The sequence below is a fragment of the Lycorma delicatula genome, chromosome 3, assembly GCF_047948215.1.
Source record: "Lycorma delicatula isolate Av1 chromosome 3, ASM4794821v1, whole genome shotgun sequence".
NCBI classification, from domain to species: Eukaryota; Metazoa; Arthropoda; class Insecta; order Hemiptera; family Fulgoridae; genus Lycorma; species Lycorma delicatula.
The window spans coordinates 40,563,621-40,582,125 of NC_134457.1; the positions used below are offsets into that span (position 1 = coordinate 40,563,621).

Sequence of the window (18,505 nt, forward strand, 5' to 3'; positions counted from 1 at the left end):
GACATATCAGCACTCGCATTAGTTCTATATTCACTAAATTCAACAGGCAAGACGCACTTTTTGTCCCCAAAAAACAGTTTCCATAAGCTTCTTTACCAAATGCTGTTGTTTGAACTTGTTCAATATAAAGAACAAGTTGAATGCCTCCATCGTATTAACTGTGATCTTGTCTCGACATTCAAATAAAAAATCATGGTTTCATCTCTGGTAATAATGCAATGAAACAGTTGACCACCTTCATTTTTGTAACTCCACGTTTATGTGCTACAGTAAGGTGATTTTCCTCATGTGTTTGTTAATATTTTCAACACACAATTGTTTATAGCCAAATTTTTTCAGTCAAAACTTCTTAAATCAAGGATCAGGAAACATCAAAGAGAATTGTGACACAGTGAAGTGCCAGTTTTCTTAAATTTTTTTGTAAACCTTCTGTCACCAATTATCACTGACGAGCCACTATATTCTTTATCATAAACGTTCACCGTTCTTGAAATGAATGGCACCACTGTGTTACTTTAGTGTAATACTTTGCCCTTAAATTTTAGCCACAGAATTGTTTTTCCATAAAAAATCAGATTACTCCACATATACTTCATACTTAGTGGGATCATGAATTGGTAACACTCATAAATAAGTAAATGAATATAAACAACCAACAAAAAAAATGACTAAATTATTTTTTCTATAGCTTACTATTGATTGAAATAATTGAGCTATGTAAGCGCCATTTGTTTAAATGTGTGTATACGTGATATTCAGAACAGAGTTTACAGTAAACACAGAAAATGAGATGAGTTCCTAAAACATAAAAGAAGTCATTCCACATTTGTGAAATAATGATTGAGCACTTCTATTCTGGTGCACAAATTGTGTTTAATTTCTGATTATCCCTGATATTTAATATCTAAATAAGTTTTTTTTTTAAATAGTCCTATAGTAATTAACAAACTATTTATGTGTTGTTTTATTGAATTTTGTTAATTAAATATACTATTTCATTATTTTTTATACTATTTTATTAAATATGTCATTTTAATTAATTTCAGGTTACAAATGCTGATTTTCCAGCATTAGAAGGAGTCGTCAAAAATATCGTAAAAGAAAATCAAGCCTTTGAAAGATTAGAAATGAAGAAGGAGCATCTTTTGGAGATGTTTAAGGTGATTTGACTTGACCGAATTCTTATATTTTTTCCATGGAAATCTGAAAATTAATGCTAATATACAGTTTTTAAATTTATTTACAGTGTAAGTTTGTTGTACTTACATTGTTGATTCTATTATACAATTAAATTTAATTGTTTATGATAAAGTTTAGAAAAAAATAATTCAAATTCAAATTTGGGATTCTTTCTCTTTTTTTTTATAAAATGTAGAGCTTTATGAGGTGAATGAAAAATAGTAGGATAAGGATAAATAGATATATGTACTTTAGAATGGAAGAAACCACATGAATCTTGATATGATATAATCAACATGTAAATGATTTTACTTGAGTAAGCACATTACTATTGTTCCATAGACTACGAAAACATTTTAGGAAATTCAGAAGATAATTTACATTATCTCTGATACAGTATATGTATATATATATATATATATATATACATTACATATATAATTTTCTCTTTGAACAAACTATCAATGAAAATGATTTCATAAAATAGAAGCACTTAGTCTAGAAAGCTCCTGCAAATTGTCATTCTTTACCCTTGAATTGACAGTTATAATTCCTCAAAGCTATATAACATTTTAACCCTAGATGTATCAGGGTGGGCCAAAATATCCACAGTTTAGAAAAAAAAGTGCTAATAAGTGCCGTACAGTAAAAAAATTTGATAATTAATTTGTGTCATTAAAGATATTCCTTCTATGTTCTCTGAAAATGTCATGTTCAGATTTCTAATGGTTTTTTCATCTTCAGAGCAAAAATAAGGTAGTGGATACTTTTTAACTCCCCTTGGTCCAATAAGGGACCCATCTTACTGTAAAAAGAAAATATTTTTAAAACAAAAAGTATTTTCCTTGTAATCTCTAGGGCTAGGTGATACAAACATCAAATTATTTATTCAGTTTTTCTAAATGAGAATATATTATTTTTTAATGGTAAGTTGGCAGCCGATTTTATATTCAGTCAGCTGATGTGTGTTTGTTTCTTTACTGGGCTAGTTTTATTATTTGAGTTTTTGTGTAGCAATTGTTTTATATTTTTGAAAATGAGTGAATATATTTCTACCCATGATGTACAAAGAGTATTATATTTGAAAGATGAAAATATGAATGATGATTTATGCAGTTGTGCACAAATGAAACAGACGGCTTTGCTTATGGTACTGATGAAGTTCATGCTGATGGTTTAGGAGATCTTAACGTTGAAGAACAAGTATCAAATTTAGTTCCTGGAAATGACAAAGTGAAATCAGGTGATGAAATTCAAGAATATTTAGCTGATAAGGTTAGGGCTATTCATAGAACTGTAGCAAATACATTTTTTGAAAAATCACATTAGAAGGATAATGGTAGAGTAACTTGTATTTATGAGTTTTTTCATATAATGCATTGTCACTCATTGTGAAAAGTTTGAATGAATAGGCAGTTTTATAAAATTAGTGAAACAAAAATGCTTGCATTTTTATCTTATCTTATCTTGTTTGTTATTATTCTTATTTTGTTTGGACCAAATAATGATAATAAATTAGACTGTCATGACTTGTGGTCAAACGAATTTAGAAGAGCATCATGCGTCACTCCTATAAGTCGTAGATTTTGTAATTTGCTCACAATCATATAATTAGATCATAGAATAAACAAGCGATTAGGTAACAGAATGACAGATTTGCTCCAATAAGGAGCAAATCTGTCATTCTTTTAACTGACAAATAATGAACTTTCCAATCATTATACACAATCAGTAAATAAAGCTATCAATGAAATGTTGTTCCTGTTCAGAAATTAATGTCCAATTAAAGTATTTTTAAAAGAAAAATGTAGAAAGTAATGTATTCTAATTAGACTGTTAGCAGATAGTACGCTTTGTACTGAATATGGATTTCTATTGTAAGAAAAGGCCAGATATATCTTCCAATGCAATATCAGTAGTAACACATCTAGTTACTTGTATTAGAAAGTTAGGGAGGAACATAACTACTGTTCAGTTTTATGTCTGTTACATTAGCTGAACAACTTTACGAAGAACATGATCTAACAGTGGTTGGAATAATGCAATCAAACAAGAAGTTTACAGAACCAAAAAAACTTTTAATTTTATTTCAAAATTTTTAGTTGGACCAAAATTCAAAAAATAAAATAAAAAATCCTAAAATAAATATAAAAATAACACACACTATATAAAATTAAATATATTAAATGAACTGAATAAATAAACCAAATAAACAGTATAGGTAAATAAATTGATGAATAAATATGATAATAAATTTTTTAACTCCAACATTTTTTAGTAATTGGAAACCAACCACTGCATTCAAGTATATTTGCATTCACAGATACAGAATTTAATAGGCCTTCTATGACTCTATAGTCATACATAACAAAAGAAAAACCTGAAAGATATCTCATCTTTTTATCTACTACTCAACATATTGATGGTGATCTGTCTAATGAAGGAAAAATGAAGCCCAATATAAACGTGTTTTACAATTCTTCAAAAGAGCTGTGGATTCTATCAGTTAAATGGAAAGGGAGTACACAACAAAAAGAAATACTTGAAGGTACTCAACTTTCTGTTTTTTATACTCTAATTGACATTGTATGTACAAATGCTTTTTCAATATACATTTAGAACTATCCAGAATGGAATAAAAGTAAGACAAACGGAGAATAAACTTTTTACAGGAACTTGGATTTCAGTTTATCAAATCTAATATGATAGAATAATTTTTAGAGTACAAAAACCAATAATCACAGTCATAGAAAACATTTTATTTTACGCCAAATAGCTGAGTCAGAAAAAGATCTATGTAATACCTGCTTTAGTGAAGTTTTTTTAAAAAATGAATAATGAAAATTGAGTAAAACAACTATTATTTGTGCAAATTGTAATAGATATGTATGTGGAAAACATTCTGAAAAATCAAACATTTATTTGTTTTGAATGTGAAAATGAAGTAGAAGAGTCTGAATAGTTAAGTAAAACATTTTGAAATCAATGGATGATAAAAAGCATTACTTTTTTTTAAGAAAATTTAGTTTTCATGACAGTCTAGAAAAGTGTTTTGCTCTTATTAAAAAAAAATCTTACTTTATAAAAAACTTATAAATATTAAACTTCTTAATTAAAATAAACATGTGATAAAATGTATTTAAAATGTAAATATTTTTTGACACTCCCCCCTTGGTCCTGCACATTACTAAAAATGCCTTGCTCTATCTAGGATTAACGGATGTTTAAATGTTTATATTTTTACATTTGGTTACCAAAATAATCAATAGCTGCTTTATATTTTATATACCATTTTAAAAATATGTACTGCTGATTAACCGGTAATATTTCTTAATCAGAAGTCACTCAGTTAATTGTTTTTTAGAAAATTTCAATTTTATTTTAATGTAATTTTTATACTCAAGATATAGTACCATTAAAAATAAGAAAAACCAAAATCAAAATGTATAGGGTATTTAAAGTATGGAAACAACTTCATATTTCAAACCTGAGAAACCAGAGGTATAAACAAGTGTGGATCTACATAGTTAGAAAATTATTACTTCATGATGATTTTTTTAATTTTGTCCACCATATTAAACTTTTTTTTTTAAATAGTAAAGTGGTCATGTGATACATGATTTTAATGTAAAATTTTACAAAAAAACCGATAGCAAAAACTGTTGCTCGATAAGTGCCTTTATTTTTGGGTTATAAGCAGTCAAGTTAGAAAAAATGGCAAAATTGAGTAGTAATAAAAAATATAGAATGCCTGATAGTAACATTCTTATTTCATATTACCTTTGGATTACATCCAACAAGAAACTTTAAACAGTTTAGGTTGGAATTAATGGTCCAAACACTAATAATAATAATAACAGTCTTCACATTAATAAATAACTCTAACTATAATAATAATAATTATACACAATAACTAATAATTTGCAACACTACTACAAATTAAATTGCTAGCACAACTGATATTTAGTTTAATTATACTATATTTAATTCTGAAAGCATATCGTTCCACAAGAAATGTTCAAAATGCTTCCCTCTACATTTTGGCAGTGCAGTAACGTTAAGTAACATCCATTTATAACTTGTATCATGTTTGGTGTTTACATGCGGTTTCGTCAGTTATATATTTCTTCAAATTATCAATGTTTACAAGTTTTGTTTTGTTTACATTATGTTTTAAGTAACTCCAAAAATAATCTAGAGACCTGGTGTGCCATTCTATGGCTCCTCTGTGATCTATCCAATGATCTGTAAATGTTATATTATAAATTTGCTATGCCCTTATACAATAGTGAAGTAGCACCCCATCTTGCTGTCACAATTAATTTCTAATTGTTATACATACTTAAATGTGATCGTGTATTTATTAAATTTAATAGAGTTTTGCTGTAGTAACTGCTAGAAATTTATAAGAAATGCAGTGGAGCAAGTACAACACAATTCCTTCACATTGTTTCTAATATAAATACAATTCTTGGTAATTCTTTGATAATACAGAATCAAACAAGATTTGTTGCATATTAAACAACAACATAGACTATTGCCAGTGATCAGTTAGAGTAATAAGGGTGTTGGTCTTTTTGTATGCTTTTAAAAATTATGAAATTTTAAAGCAGCTGGCTGAAATGTAAGGGTTGTTTAAGCAAACAGTGTAAAGGGTCAGCACTTGCCATCGTGTATAGTTTGAGGCCATGCTGAACAAGTTATATTTTAATGCTATCACTTCCGTGGTCTGTTTCTGGCCCAGCAGTTCAGCTATAAAAGTGATGAACAAGGTTATAGTAAGCAAACAGTTGCTCTCTGTACATGTTTAATTCACTTTATACACATATTTTAGGGAATCCATAGTTACTATCAATCTGCAAACCATATGCATATGGTTTTTTGTCATATTTACTAAATATGCAAACGTGTTTTGATTGGTTGAAAATTTTCTTTCTTGAGATGTATTTTTATTTTATCTGTCCCTTTGCAAGAGCCATGCAGTAGGTTGTACTGGGTAATCTGAGTTTACTTTCAGTGGTTCAGGCTGGTTTCAGGCTAAATTCCTATGTTTGATTAGGAATAACAAAAGATTACTACTTAGTTACTGATCTGTTATTTTATAGACACAGATAGAAGTAGTCTCTGCCTGGTGTATCATAACTGTTAAATCATTGACATTATTTATTTTATTTTAATTGTGTATATTTTAATTATTTAATTTTTTTATATAGTTATATATTTTTAAATATTCTCTATTTTTGTATTTATAAATATATACAATTAACTGATGGCTGATATTGAAAAAAAATACATATGTGATAAAATGTTTGTTTACTTCTGCTAAGATCTGTGTTCTGGTTAAATTTTGCAGTAAACAATAGGAAAAGTAAATTAATATAAAATATAATTATGCTCTATATTTATAATTTTAAGAACTACCAAAAATCAATACTTGGATTCAGTTTAATTTGTCAATCTTTTGTCGTTATCATTTTAGTGGATAATAGATTATTAATAAGTAAAAAAATTAATTATTACCATTTGATGGTTAAAGATAAACTTCAGTTATTTTAAAAATAGTTTTTTACTGTTGTAAAACAGTTATAAAAATAATTTTTTTTTTTTTTTTGAAAATTATGAAATTTTTAAGCAGCTGGATGAAATGTTAGGGTTGTTTAATCAAACAGTGTGGAGGGTTACAGCTTGCCAGGCTAAACAGTTTATATTTTAATGCTATTACCTCCATGGCCTGTTTCTGGCCCAGCAATACAGCCACAAAGTAAGCTACACATACAGTCGCTATACAAACAGGCATTATTCTTCAGCTGTAGGTATATTAATTGTTAATGTTTAAAGTTAAAGAAATCGTCTTATTTAGAGATTTAATTCTCTGTTACAGAGAGTTTCATCTTTAATAATATAATTGTTATCTTTCAACTTCTGTTTCAGTATAATGAATTTAAAGTAAGAATTTTAAATGAAAAAGTGACCACTCCAACTACTACTGTCTATAGATGTGGACCACTCATTGATCTTTGTAGAGGTCCTCATGTGCGGCATACTGGGAAAATAAAGTCTTTCAAAATAACTAAGGTCTGTGAGTAATATTTAAATTGTAAATTTGATATGTGATTTGTTAGTATTCTTAAACTTTCATATAAATTGTATATAAAAATTTTGCTCTATTATTTTATGTTAGAATAAAGTATTATACCATCTGGCCCAATAAATTATGACAAATTTGAATTGCTCACCATTTGAAATTGTGTAAGATGTATTGCGAACAAGTACATTGTGGAAAGCAGTCACGTTTGCAGTTTGTTATGGCAATGTTCTGTAGTCAGCATGGCGAATTAGTTGATGGTACAGGTACATTACATCTTTGGTGTACATATGTTTATCAATAATAAAATTCTAGTCAAGCGGGGAAGCATTTCAATTACATTTTCAGATTTCTTGGCATAGCTCTCCCACACCAAGGAACATTATATTTAAGTGAATAAAATAGTTTGTTAACCCATCAGGTAACTGAATTAAACTGTAAGTTAACTCGCTAGTTTTGTTTAGTGGTAAAACTCATCAACATAAATCAGATTTTAAAAGTAAAGAGTTTTCAGGTTAACCCCTAATAAAGGTAGTTTTGCTTTTATTCGGATTTGAATACTAGATAACGGATACTGTGTTCTTTGGTGGTTGGATTTCAATTAACCACACAAGTCTTAGGTATGGTCAGCCTGATTCTATACAAGACTACACCTCACTCACATCATGAACAAGAAGCATGGCTGCCTGTGGGGCCTGTGAATCCAGAAAACTGCATGGGATATCAGTTGACTTCCAGAATATTCATATGAAATAAATAAATAAACAGTTTGTTGTTGTTAAGAATATTATTTATCAGTTCATTGGTATTAAGCAATCTGTGTATACTCGAGCAACAGAGAACAGTTGAGAGGGAATACCAGTGAGTCTAACATTAATTATATGACAAAATTCTCTTTCTTTGAATATTTCTCAGGGAAGTCTTTTCTAGATATTGCACATCAACCTTCAACTGCATCCACACAAAATTCAGATCGTGCAGGAATTAAACCCAAATAATAATCTCATTCACCTACATCTTTATAACAAGAAAACATTCACATGATGATCAAACTTTAAGTGTTGATTTAAATAATAATTAAACTGTTTTGAAAGGATTTATCATAACTGAAAAAGCCCATTTTCAAATATCAGAATATGCCAACAAACAGAACTGTCATTACTGGAGTGAGGGGCAACTCAAACCGGTGTTGGCAAAACCACTGTTTAGCATTAAAATAACAATTTGGTATAAAATGCCAGTTTTCATCAACATCAAATCACTTTTTTGACTAGAATGATTGAACTGTCACAGTAACATTAGCTCATTACCAAAAGATGCTAGTTTCCTAATGGAGAAGAAGTTGATGCACTCTGTTTTCAACAGGTAGTGCTTTAGCACAGACATAAATATTGCTTACACTTATTCCAGAGCATGTAATTTCAAGATTTGGAGACATCATTGGCCAGCAAGATCTCTGGATTTAATAGGATTGAAGTTTTTCTATGGGAATACTTAAAGTATTACCATAGAATAATGTTTATGCTATTACACAGTGAAATATCAGTAGCTAAGAGAACGTTAAGGTTACGGCTAAGGTAAGGAAATTAAAAAACATTTATTTACTGAAGTATGTCATGGATGATCTTTTTCCACTGACTCAATGAGTGTGCTTCTCACTGGGATAACTATTTTAACTGATGTAATTTTCAAAAAGTGAAATCTGTATTTTAAATTGCAAATAAAAGACTATTGTTCATTAATTTTTCATGCAAGCTATTGCCTCACTGAACAATAATTATTGAGTTTCACAAATAGTGCAACACCTAAATATTCCACGGGACATCCACTTTTTAATGCAGAATAAAAGTACTATTTAAAAAAAATTATTTTATCATATTAAAAAAAAATTATATTTTTATAATTACTGTTTTTTTTTTGTTTTTTCTACATTAAGCACTTTCCTAAAGTTAGCTCCCACTGATCATAGAGATCAGCATGTTATTTCTGTTTATTATTATTATTATTTTTTTTCTTATAAAAACTTATAATATATAGCAAATACAGATATATAATATGTTTACTGCCTTGGTCGTTAAAATATTTTTTCAAATTATATATTTTGTTTAACTAAAAATTTACGCTGAAACTAACAACCAAGGGTAAGTTTGGACATGCATTATACAGGTTGATATGATTTACATTAGCCATTTTTATTATACATGTGTAGTACTTTTTTTGTCTATTTAATTTTAAAAAATAAAATAAAATTTTGTTTTTTTTTAAATTTAGAATTCTGCTACTTATTGGGAAGGTAAAGCCGATGCAGAATCATTACAAAGAGTGTATGGTATTTCATTTCCAGATGCGAAACAGTTGAAAGAGTGGGAGAAATTCCAAGAAGAAGCTGCTAAGAGGGATCACAGAAAAATTGGAAGGGCAAGTTTCATTTATATTGAAGTGTTTAATTATTATATACTTTTGTTAAATGAGTAAACTTAGTTTTACAGATTTTAAGGTTATGTTAAATTTTTTATTTTTCATTTTGGTTTGGACAGTGTTTGGTCCCCAAACTGTGCTGTCAGTCTCTAAAAAATTTCTGTCACTTGAGCTCTTTCACAAGCAAGAAATTTTATAATTATCCATTGTGCAATGGAGGGGTGCACCTGTTGCTCTAACATCCTGAGTGTTACTGACGAATTGGTTGGAAGTATGGAATGGCCTGCTTTCCACTCCTAATGACTGCACCCAAGCGTACTAGAAGCGCATGTGCCTAATCCTATCAACCATAGACGCTCAGGAACAAAAATCCTGTTAATATTTGATTTACCCTTATATATGTGCAAGAAGGTTTAAAGATATGGAGAAGAAAGTTTAGAGGGATGGGAATAGACACAGAAGACTATTACTTATCCTGTTCTTTGCAGACAATCCAGGTGGTGTTGGCTAACCCACCGGGTTGGTCTACTGGTGTACGCGTCTTCACAAATCAGCTGATTTGGAAGTCAAGAGTGCCCATGTTCAAGTCCTAGTAAAGTCTGTTATTTTGTACAGATTTGAATACTAGATCGTGGATACCAGTGTTCTTTGGTGGTTTGATTTCAGTTAACCACACATCTCAGGAATGGTTGTACTGAGGCTGTACTACATTTCATTTACGCTCATACATATCATTCTCATTCATCCTCTGAAGTAATACCTGAATGGTGGTAATTCCCGGAAGCTAAACAGGAAAAAAGAAAGGTGGTGTTGGCTAACGACACTGAAGATATCTCATATATGTTGTGGAAATTAAGAAACTTAAAAGGGACATGAAAATTAATTTAAGGAAAACAGGATATGTTGTAGGTGAGAGAGTAGAGCATTTAGTTGAAGCAGAGGAGGGGCAAAATTGTGACAAGATCAAGTACATGGGAACACTTATTTCTGAGAATGGAGGGTTTCATCAAATATGATAAAATTAAATAATTATACTCAAATGTTCCCTAATAAATAAAAATTTTAAATGCTTTTTTCTATTTTCATATAAATATTTGCTGTCTATTTCTGTAAAAATGATCTAGCTATTTATTTGTGAAAATCAAAATAACGCAAATGAAATAATAAAATGCAAACATATTCTGTATTGGATCTTAGATTAAGTGCATCTCTTACTAGTTCATAGCTCCACAACACCTGGAACATCTCAAAGAATAGTTTGTAAGAGTAAAGAGTGTGAAGCAGATAAAATGACTGCAGTCCAAACCATGTTTAATATTAGTAATTTCTGTAGAAAACTGAAGTTAAATTTTGCTGAATATGATTTCATTACTACTTGTTTTTGCCATTTATTATTGGCTAATGACCAAATCAGTCTGTTCTACTTATTTTTAAAATTGTTAAGCAACTACATTTATCTGATTTTTAACTGTGTATGCTGATGAATTTTGAACCCTTGATTGTGTAATTAGTACGTAGTACGTAAGGCATTTATAAAATTTGTTCAACACATTCTTTAAGGACAATTTTATTTTTTTTTTAATTTTATGTAATCAGATACTTTTATTTATGAAGGCAGTTTGAACAAAATAATTCCCTGGATGTAAATTTTTTTTCATTGAACTTTTTTTTAGATAATTTTCTAAAAAAGTCATTTTTACATATGGATTACCACGGGTGTTTCTTTTTTATAATAGTTTTTGTAATTTCATTTTATGATAAATTAGATAAAAACTTACACAGGTATATAGTTGTCATGATATTATTAAATGTAAAGTAATATTTTTGCTGGTATCAATTCATTTCAACTTAAAAATATATAGATTTGAACATTTTTTTTAGTTTTAAAAGTGATAACTTGCCCCACTCAATAACAAGTGATAACTTGATTCCACATGACTTATTTACACTAAGCATTTTCGGACTCAAAATTTTGTTTCCTATTTTAGAGTTTGTTGTTTTCATATGCTACTACTGCCATCATGCAAAAAAAAAATCCTTATACTTAATTGTTTTCTAATAAACATAGTTTAGTAAATCTCAGTACTCCAAAGCTATCTGTCTACCTTCAACAACAATATTTCATACAGAAGTTTCATAAAATCTAAAAGTTTTACTTGCAAAGTTCACCAATGTGTCGTTTGTTTCGTGGAGGAAAAACGAATGTTCACAATGTAGTATTGCCCAACTGTCGTAACAGATGAATTGACTGAAAATTTGAATACAAAAATTAGTGAAAACTGAAGGCTTACTGTTTCCCAATTATTGATCAAATTTCCTTTCGTTTTGCAATGAGTAATTTATAACATTTTAACTGGAAAACTGGGTTACAGAAAGTTGTGTTCCAGATTGGTACCAGAAAAACATTGAGAAAAGAAAAACATTTTAGCAGTTCAAAGATTTTTGAAACATTTCAAAAATGAAGGTGATGATTTATGGAAACACTTAGTGACCGGTGATGAAACTTGGATATTGAAAAAAGTAGTAGTAATCAATGTGGTGGTGACATTCATCATCCCTGAAGCACTAAAAGTTTAAGCAAGAAAGTTCAGTGAAAAAGCTTTTAGCTACAGTCTTTTAAGACTCTGAAGGGATATTGCTGATTGAATTTCTTTAACGTGGAAGAACTGTTAATGTCAAAACGTATTATGAAACGCTTAACAAAACTTAGACGTCAATTCAAAACAAAAGTCACAGGAAGCTACCGATGGGATTTTGTTTCTACCTGATAATGCACAACCTCACATGGCAAACAAAACCACTGAACAATTGCGACAATTTCATTGGGAAATCTTCAAGCATCTGCCTTAGAGTCCAGATTTCGCACCAAGTGATTATTAAAACAATGGCTTTTTTCATTTAAAACAATTGCTTGCATTGTAGAAGTTTGAAGATGATGAGGAATTTCAAAACTGAGTAATTAATTGGTTCAAATCAAAGGTGGGAGAATTCTTCAGTATCAGAATAATGAAGCTGGTAAGCCGATATCAAAAATGTATTGCAGTGAATGGCGAATATGTAAAAAATAATAGTATTCATATATAAGTTTATTTTGTTATTATAAAGTTTTTTCTATTTTAATTTTTATATCAAAACTTTACTTAAAAAAACATGCCTCATATTTGAATGTGCACATAGGTGTTTTCTTACCGAGTTGTAGTATTTTTATCTCGCTTTTCATTTTGCTATAAAAATTAAAGGAAATTTTTTTTGGAGTGAATATAAGCTTGAAAATAATGAAATGATGTTACAATTCAGAGAAGGCAGTAAGATTTTGGTGATGAATGTATTTCAGTTTTAAAATAAAATAAAATTTATTTTATTAATAAAAATAAGATTAAACCTTGTATTTGAATTTTAAAAAAATCTACTTATAGGTTTTAAGTCAAATGTATAGGAAAATCTCATCTAGATATATTTTATGGTCAGGTATTTGTCTTTACACATGCATGCCCATGCCCACACACACTAATTGTATAAATGGATTAATTTCATTAATTTTTAATTAGTGGCAATTATAGATATAATATTCTATTCTTTTTCATCTAGGTAATTGTCTTTACATATCAATTTGTTCATTTTTCATTTTTTAGGAACAAGAGCTCTTCTTTTTCCATGAACTCAGTCCTGGATCATCATTTTTTCAGCCTAGAGGAGCACATATTTATAATAAGCTTATCGAATTTATTAAAAATGAATACAGAAAAAGAGGGTTTCAAGAGGTTGTTACACCAAATGTTTATAACTCAAAATTATGGCAGACTTCTGGACACTGGGCTCATTACTCTGTATGTAATAATATAATTATTAATATGGGTTTTTTAATTGTAGAAATATATGTGATACAGTGCTAGTATTATCATTTTATTCATTAATCATTTCTTAAATACCAATTTAGCCACTTTAGATTAATTCAAAAATTGTAATCACCCTTTCACAATTTGTAAGATGTGTTATGAACGTTAATGTATTTTCATATTGAAATTTTAGTGACCAAATTCAGTGACACTTAATCAAAATCTAAAATGTGCTGAAAAGTTACATTTGCACTTTGTTGATTTCAGTGATGTCATCTTTGTGCTTGTAAAAATTTGTGTCATAAAAAATAGGACTCATTTTATATTACAATTACCGTGAGTTCAGATGGTTACTAAAAATGTATTATTTAATTATTAATACATGCTGTAGTCACAGCTAAGCTGAAGTCATTAACCGTAAAAGTAAATACGTATTACATAATTAAGTGCTTTTATTATAGTGGTCCAATATTTTTCTTATAATATATTTGATAAAAAAGTTCACAGCACCTACTGAACTGAGTATGGTATGTCCAAAGGAATCCTAGTCTCCTGTTACACATGGTATCACTGATGGGTTCTAACTCTTTGTACAAGACTTTGTTGGGCACAATCCACCATTACCCATTTTTCTGGTACTTTATATTGATGCAGGTTCTTCCAATTCATCTTCAATTTTCTGGAGTCTGTCTGTCTTTGATTGTTCGTTCAGGTGGAAAAGTATTTCTGCTGCATAATTGGCTTCTGGTTTTACAACTGTGTTGTAGTGTCTTATTTTTGTTTTTATTGATAGGCATTTGTAAGTGTACCAGGTTTAATTTTTGAGCTTTAGCTAGTTTGTTTCTTCTAATTTGGATTGAAGTTTTTTCGTTTAGATTGTTTGTTATTATTTCTCCGAGGTATTTAAATTGGGTTACTATTACTTCTCTTTTAATCATGTTGGTTTTTGGGGCATAATTTCTGTCTTTGAATAATATTTTGAGGCCAGTTTTATTTATTGCAAATAAAATATATATATAAACATTAAAAAAAGTTCAAATCCAGTTAAAACCATCGAACATAACTCTAGGCCAGTGATTGTTAACCTTTTAGCTCCACAACTTCCATAAAGTAAAAAAATATATAATGAATATTTACCAATCTGCCCCCCCCCCCCCAACCAGTACCTATTGAAACATAATTAAAATTATTTAGCTACATTGATAATGACTGGTATGAATATGCACGTATGACATGTACAAACATCATATGCAAATTATATGTTCAAACATGCATACATTGTGTTTGAACATGTGCTTTCAGCAGTGGCCTAAGGGATTGCAGAACATCAGTTTGGTTTTGAATGCAAAACGTGCTTCTGGTGCCTTTATTTAAGGTTTTAAAAGCATAGTTTCATTGAAAATAATAATAATTGAAGTTTTGATTTCTTAGTGCATAGTCAAACGGTGTAATTGTTATGCATAAATTTTTTGTGAAAAAACAAAGTGAGCCATCTATATCCAGTGAATTGATCGGTAAAAATACAAGATTGAAAGTCATGCCACAGTGCCTTATTTGCTTTCAAGTTCTCCCTGATGGAAACATTCAGGCATAAAAATTAATTTTACACTTGGAAACTAAAAATCCGGATCGTAAAAGCAAATCCTTGCAATTTAAAAAAAAAAAATTACATACTTTGAGAAATCAACAAGCTTCTGCTTGTAAATCAAGCCATACTGATAGTTCACTTGAAGCATCTATCACATAGCATTAAGAGTAGCTAAGATTTCCAAATCCCATTTAATCGCAGAAAACCACACATTGCCTACTGCAATTGATATGGTCATGCAACAAGACAATGTTTTGTTTTTTTTTTAATGTATTTTATGAAGTTACTAAAAACTACAACATAGTTTGGACAAATTGTATTGTAGGATATAATGATTGTGCTAAGGCGATAATAGGAAAGAACAGTGGATTTCTAAAAAAAATTTTAAGAGTTTAATACCAAGGATGGAATGGATGCACTGCTTCCTTCAGAGACATGTTCTTGCCACTAAAAATTTGCTGAAAAATCTCAAACAAACTTTTCTTTACAAAGCTGTAAAAATGGTTAATATTAATATTAAAAGTTGACCAACTTAAACTATGTGATGAAAAGGTGAAAAGAAAAGTGAAGTTAGATGTTTGTTGTGAGGGAAATGTTAACCCAGTTATTGGAACTACAAGATGTGTTGGGTAAGGTTAAAAAATAAAAAAACACACAGCTAGTATTTGCCAAAAGAAATTGGACTTTAATGAAAACAAATAAATATAAGTTAATTATTATAACCTTAAAAACTACTTAATACATCATCTGAAATCAGCGTCTGAACAATGATAGTTAAATGAAAAAATACATGAGTACACGCTTCTAAATACAGATTTTTACAATATACGTTTGACAAAGCCTGAAGGATAACATGAAACACCTTAGTTTTAATTATAACTTTAGAAAAATATGACATCAATAAACATAGTATGTCTGAAAACTATTGCATTGCTGACAAATGTTGTAATATCGAAAGGTTAGGAATGAACAAATGTCATTAACTTAGAAAAACAAATTACTGTAAATCTTGATTGGCATTGGCCTTTCCTGATTTATGAACCACAAACTTAACGTTAAATAATGTAAAAATGTAATTCTAGTTTGACGTAGAAAAAGACACAATAATATTACAGTACAAAAGAGTTAATTACAATATAATCACACTGAACTTAATTGAGCACATGAAATAGGTTGCGGCTGAACAATGACAGCCTTCTGTAAGTGACCTGTCATGACTGTACTAAAGTGAAATTGAAACTTGAACGGCATAGGTAGGATGAACTGAATGTTCCACAAATTTGAATGATAACATAAAGGTTTAACGTAATGAGTAATGAAAAACTGAACTTGCCTGTAGCACACAAATATTTGCCAGAGATGAACTCGTAACAGCAAGTACAGAAGAATACCTATGTAGTCCTGGGCGTAGTCCGCACGGTGAATCAGGAATACAGCGGCGTGATGTGGTTTAGTGGTAGAATGAGGCGTGGAATCTCAAATGTGTAGTGATGAGTTTGAAATTCTGCTTGAGCGTGAATGTTACCACAAAGTTTGCAGGAGAGTATTGCCCTAGGCGACTGCAGTGGTGAGAAGTTGGATTTACTCTGCCGAAAAGATGGCGAAAAAAGGCGGGGGTAACCAGATCCAGGTAGTGGACAGGAGAGTGTGTGTGTGTATTAGTAAGGGGACGAAAAAATAACGGGTGTATGAAAAGGGTAGTCAGAAATAACTCGATAGAATAATGGGCGCAGTTGCTAAGGATGACGGTGGGAGGGTCGAACACAAGAACAATAATAGAAACAGGTGGGCTTTACAGACCCAGCAATACGAAACCAAGTGGAATTCAAACATTCCTTGTAACAAAGCAACGGGACCCATCCTAGCTTGGAATTCGTAGAAAATAACGGAAAACTTTATGCCAGAATGGCGTAAACAAGATGAATTAATATTTTTCCAGGATAATCAAATGCCATTCTCAATGTTTTTATAAATGAGTTATATTGTTGCTGTTGGCATACTTATCTGATGTATTTTTGCATTTAAATGTCTTGGATGTGATAAAAAAATTTATTAATGACGGACAGATTTCATGCTTTTATTAAGAAACTTGATCACCATTAAAACAAAAATTTTGATATATTTCCACTCAAGTGCGATTGTATTAAGAAAAATTTGGATGAAAAAGACACTATTATTCAACACAGTTTGGATAGAATGAAGATGCATTTGCATGAGCTAAAAGCACAGTTGGCAGAGTACTTCCCAGAAGATAAAAATGATTTCTTGTAGAGATGGATACTGAATCCATTTAGTAAAAACATTGTTGCTGTTTACGCCGTTTAGCGTAGTCGTTTTCATTCCAATGATTTCAAGGTTATGGTGTTAGCTCATTTCTATCACGCATTATTTCATTGCTGTTTAATCTTAATGTATATTAGGCTTAGTGTTTTTTTTATTCTCAACCAATTTCAATATTGTCATAGTTCCTAGAAGTCTATTTCTCTTTGTCGGCTCTGATGTCATTTCTTCAACTTGTGTATTCAGAATTATTTTTGTTATGTCTTCGGTCTCGAATTCCAACACGTTCTCTCTAATCGTTCTTATACTAACACTAAGACACTTCTCTTGTTTTTACACACACTCTCTCCTGTCCACTGCCTAGTCGTGGCTTCCCCCTCCTTTCACTCACGCCATCTTTTTGGCAAGTTGATCAGACCTTCAAAATGTAAACACATCTTTACGTTTCACTCTCAAGATTTGTACTAATTTCATCATCACCTCCATACTCGCATGCACGATGCGGTATTCCTGTGACAAAAATATTTTCTAGTTCTACTCGTCAGTTTTGCGTGATTTCACAGTTTTTCTATGTTCATCCAGCCTCGTTTCTTCGTTAAGTTATTCTTCAAGTTCACTATATTACGTTTCTCCTGAAAGTGCTTCAATTACTACAAACTGCCATTTCTATCGACGTCGAATCTTCTCGAATCGCAGATTTACATTTTCCTAGATCCAGAATCTCCAACCTCGTTGCTACATATCTACTACGTATTAGTCTAACTCTACACCACGTCTCACCCCTGCGTTCCTGATACACCATGCGGACTACGCCCAGGAATTACTGTATGTATTCATTTACCTTCATTCACGAGTTCATAGTTTACTAATATTTGTGTGCTACAGGCAAGTTTAATTTTCATTATTTACTACGTATAAACAGTTATTTTATCAGTAAAAATTTGTGGAACATTCAGTTCATCGTACCTTATGCATTTTCATTCTCAAGTGTAGTTCACAAAACCATTTACTCACTTAAGTACAGTCACGATAGGTTACTTACATAAGGTTGTGTCTTTGTTAAGCTGCAACCTATTTCACGTGCTTTATTAATTTCAATTCTGTAGTTATGATAATTAA

The 18,505-nt window shown here is 30.2% G+C and overlaps 1 protein-coding gene across 4 annotated transcripts in view; it reads left to right on the plus strand.

Moving 5' to 3' along the window:
* The window catches only part of ThrRS (threonine--tRNA ligase), a 103,852-nt gene that overhangs the window by 53,091 nt on the left and 32,256 nt on the right, over positions 1–18,505 (plus strand). For all 4 annotated transcript variants that reach the window (XM_075359678.1, XM_075359676.1, XM_075359677.1 and 1 more), the window contains 4 exons: positions 1,047–1,160; positions 7,111–7,254; positions 9,536–9,682; positions 13,315–13,509. In XM_075359678.1, coding sequence (XP_075215793.1) covers positions 1,047–1,160; positions 7,111–7,254; positions 9,536–9,682; positions 13,315–13,509 — 600 coding nt within the window. The remainder of the gene's footprint in view (positions 1–1,046; positions 1,161–7,110; positions 7,255–9,535; positions 9,683–13,314; positions 13,510–18,505) is intronic.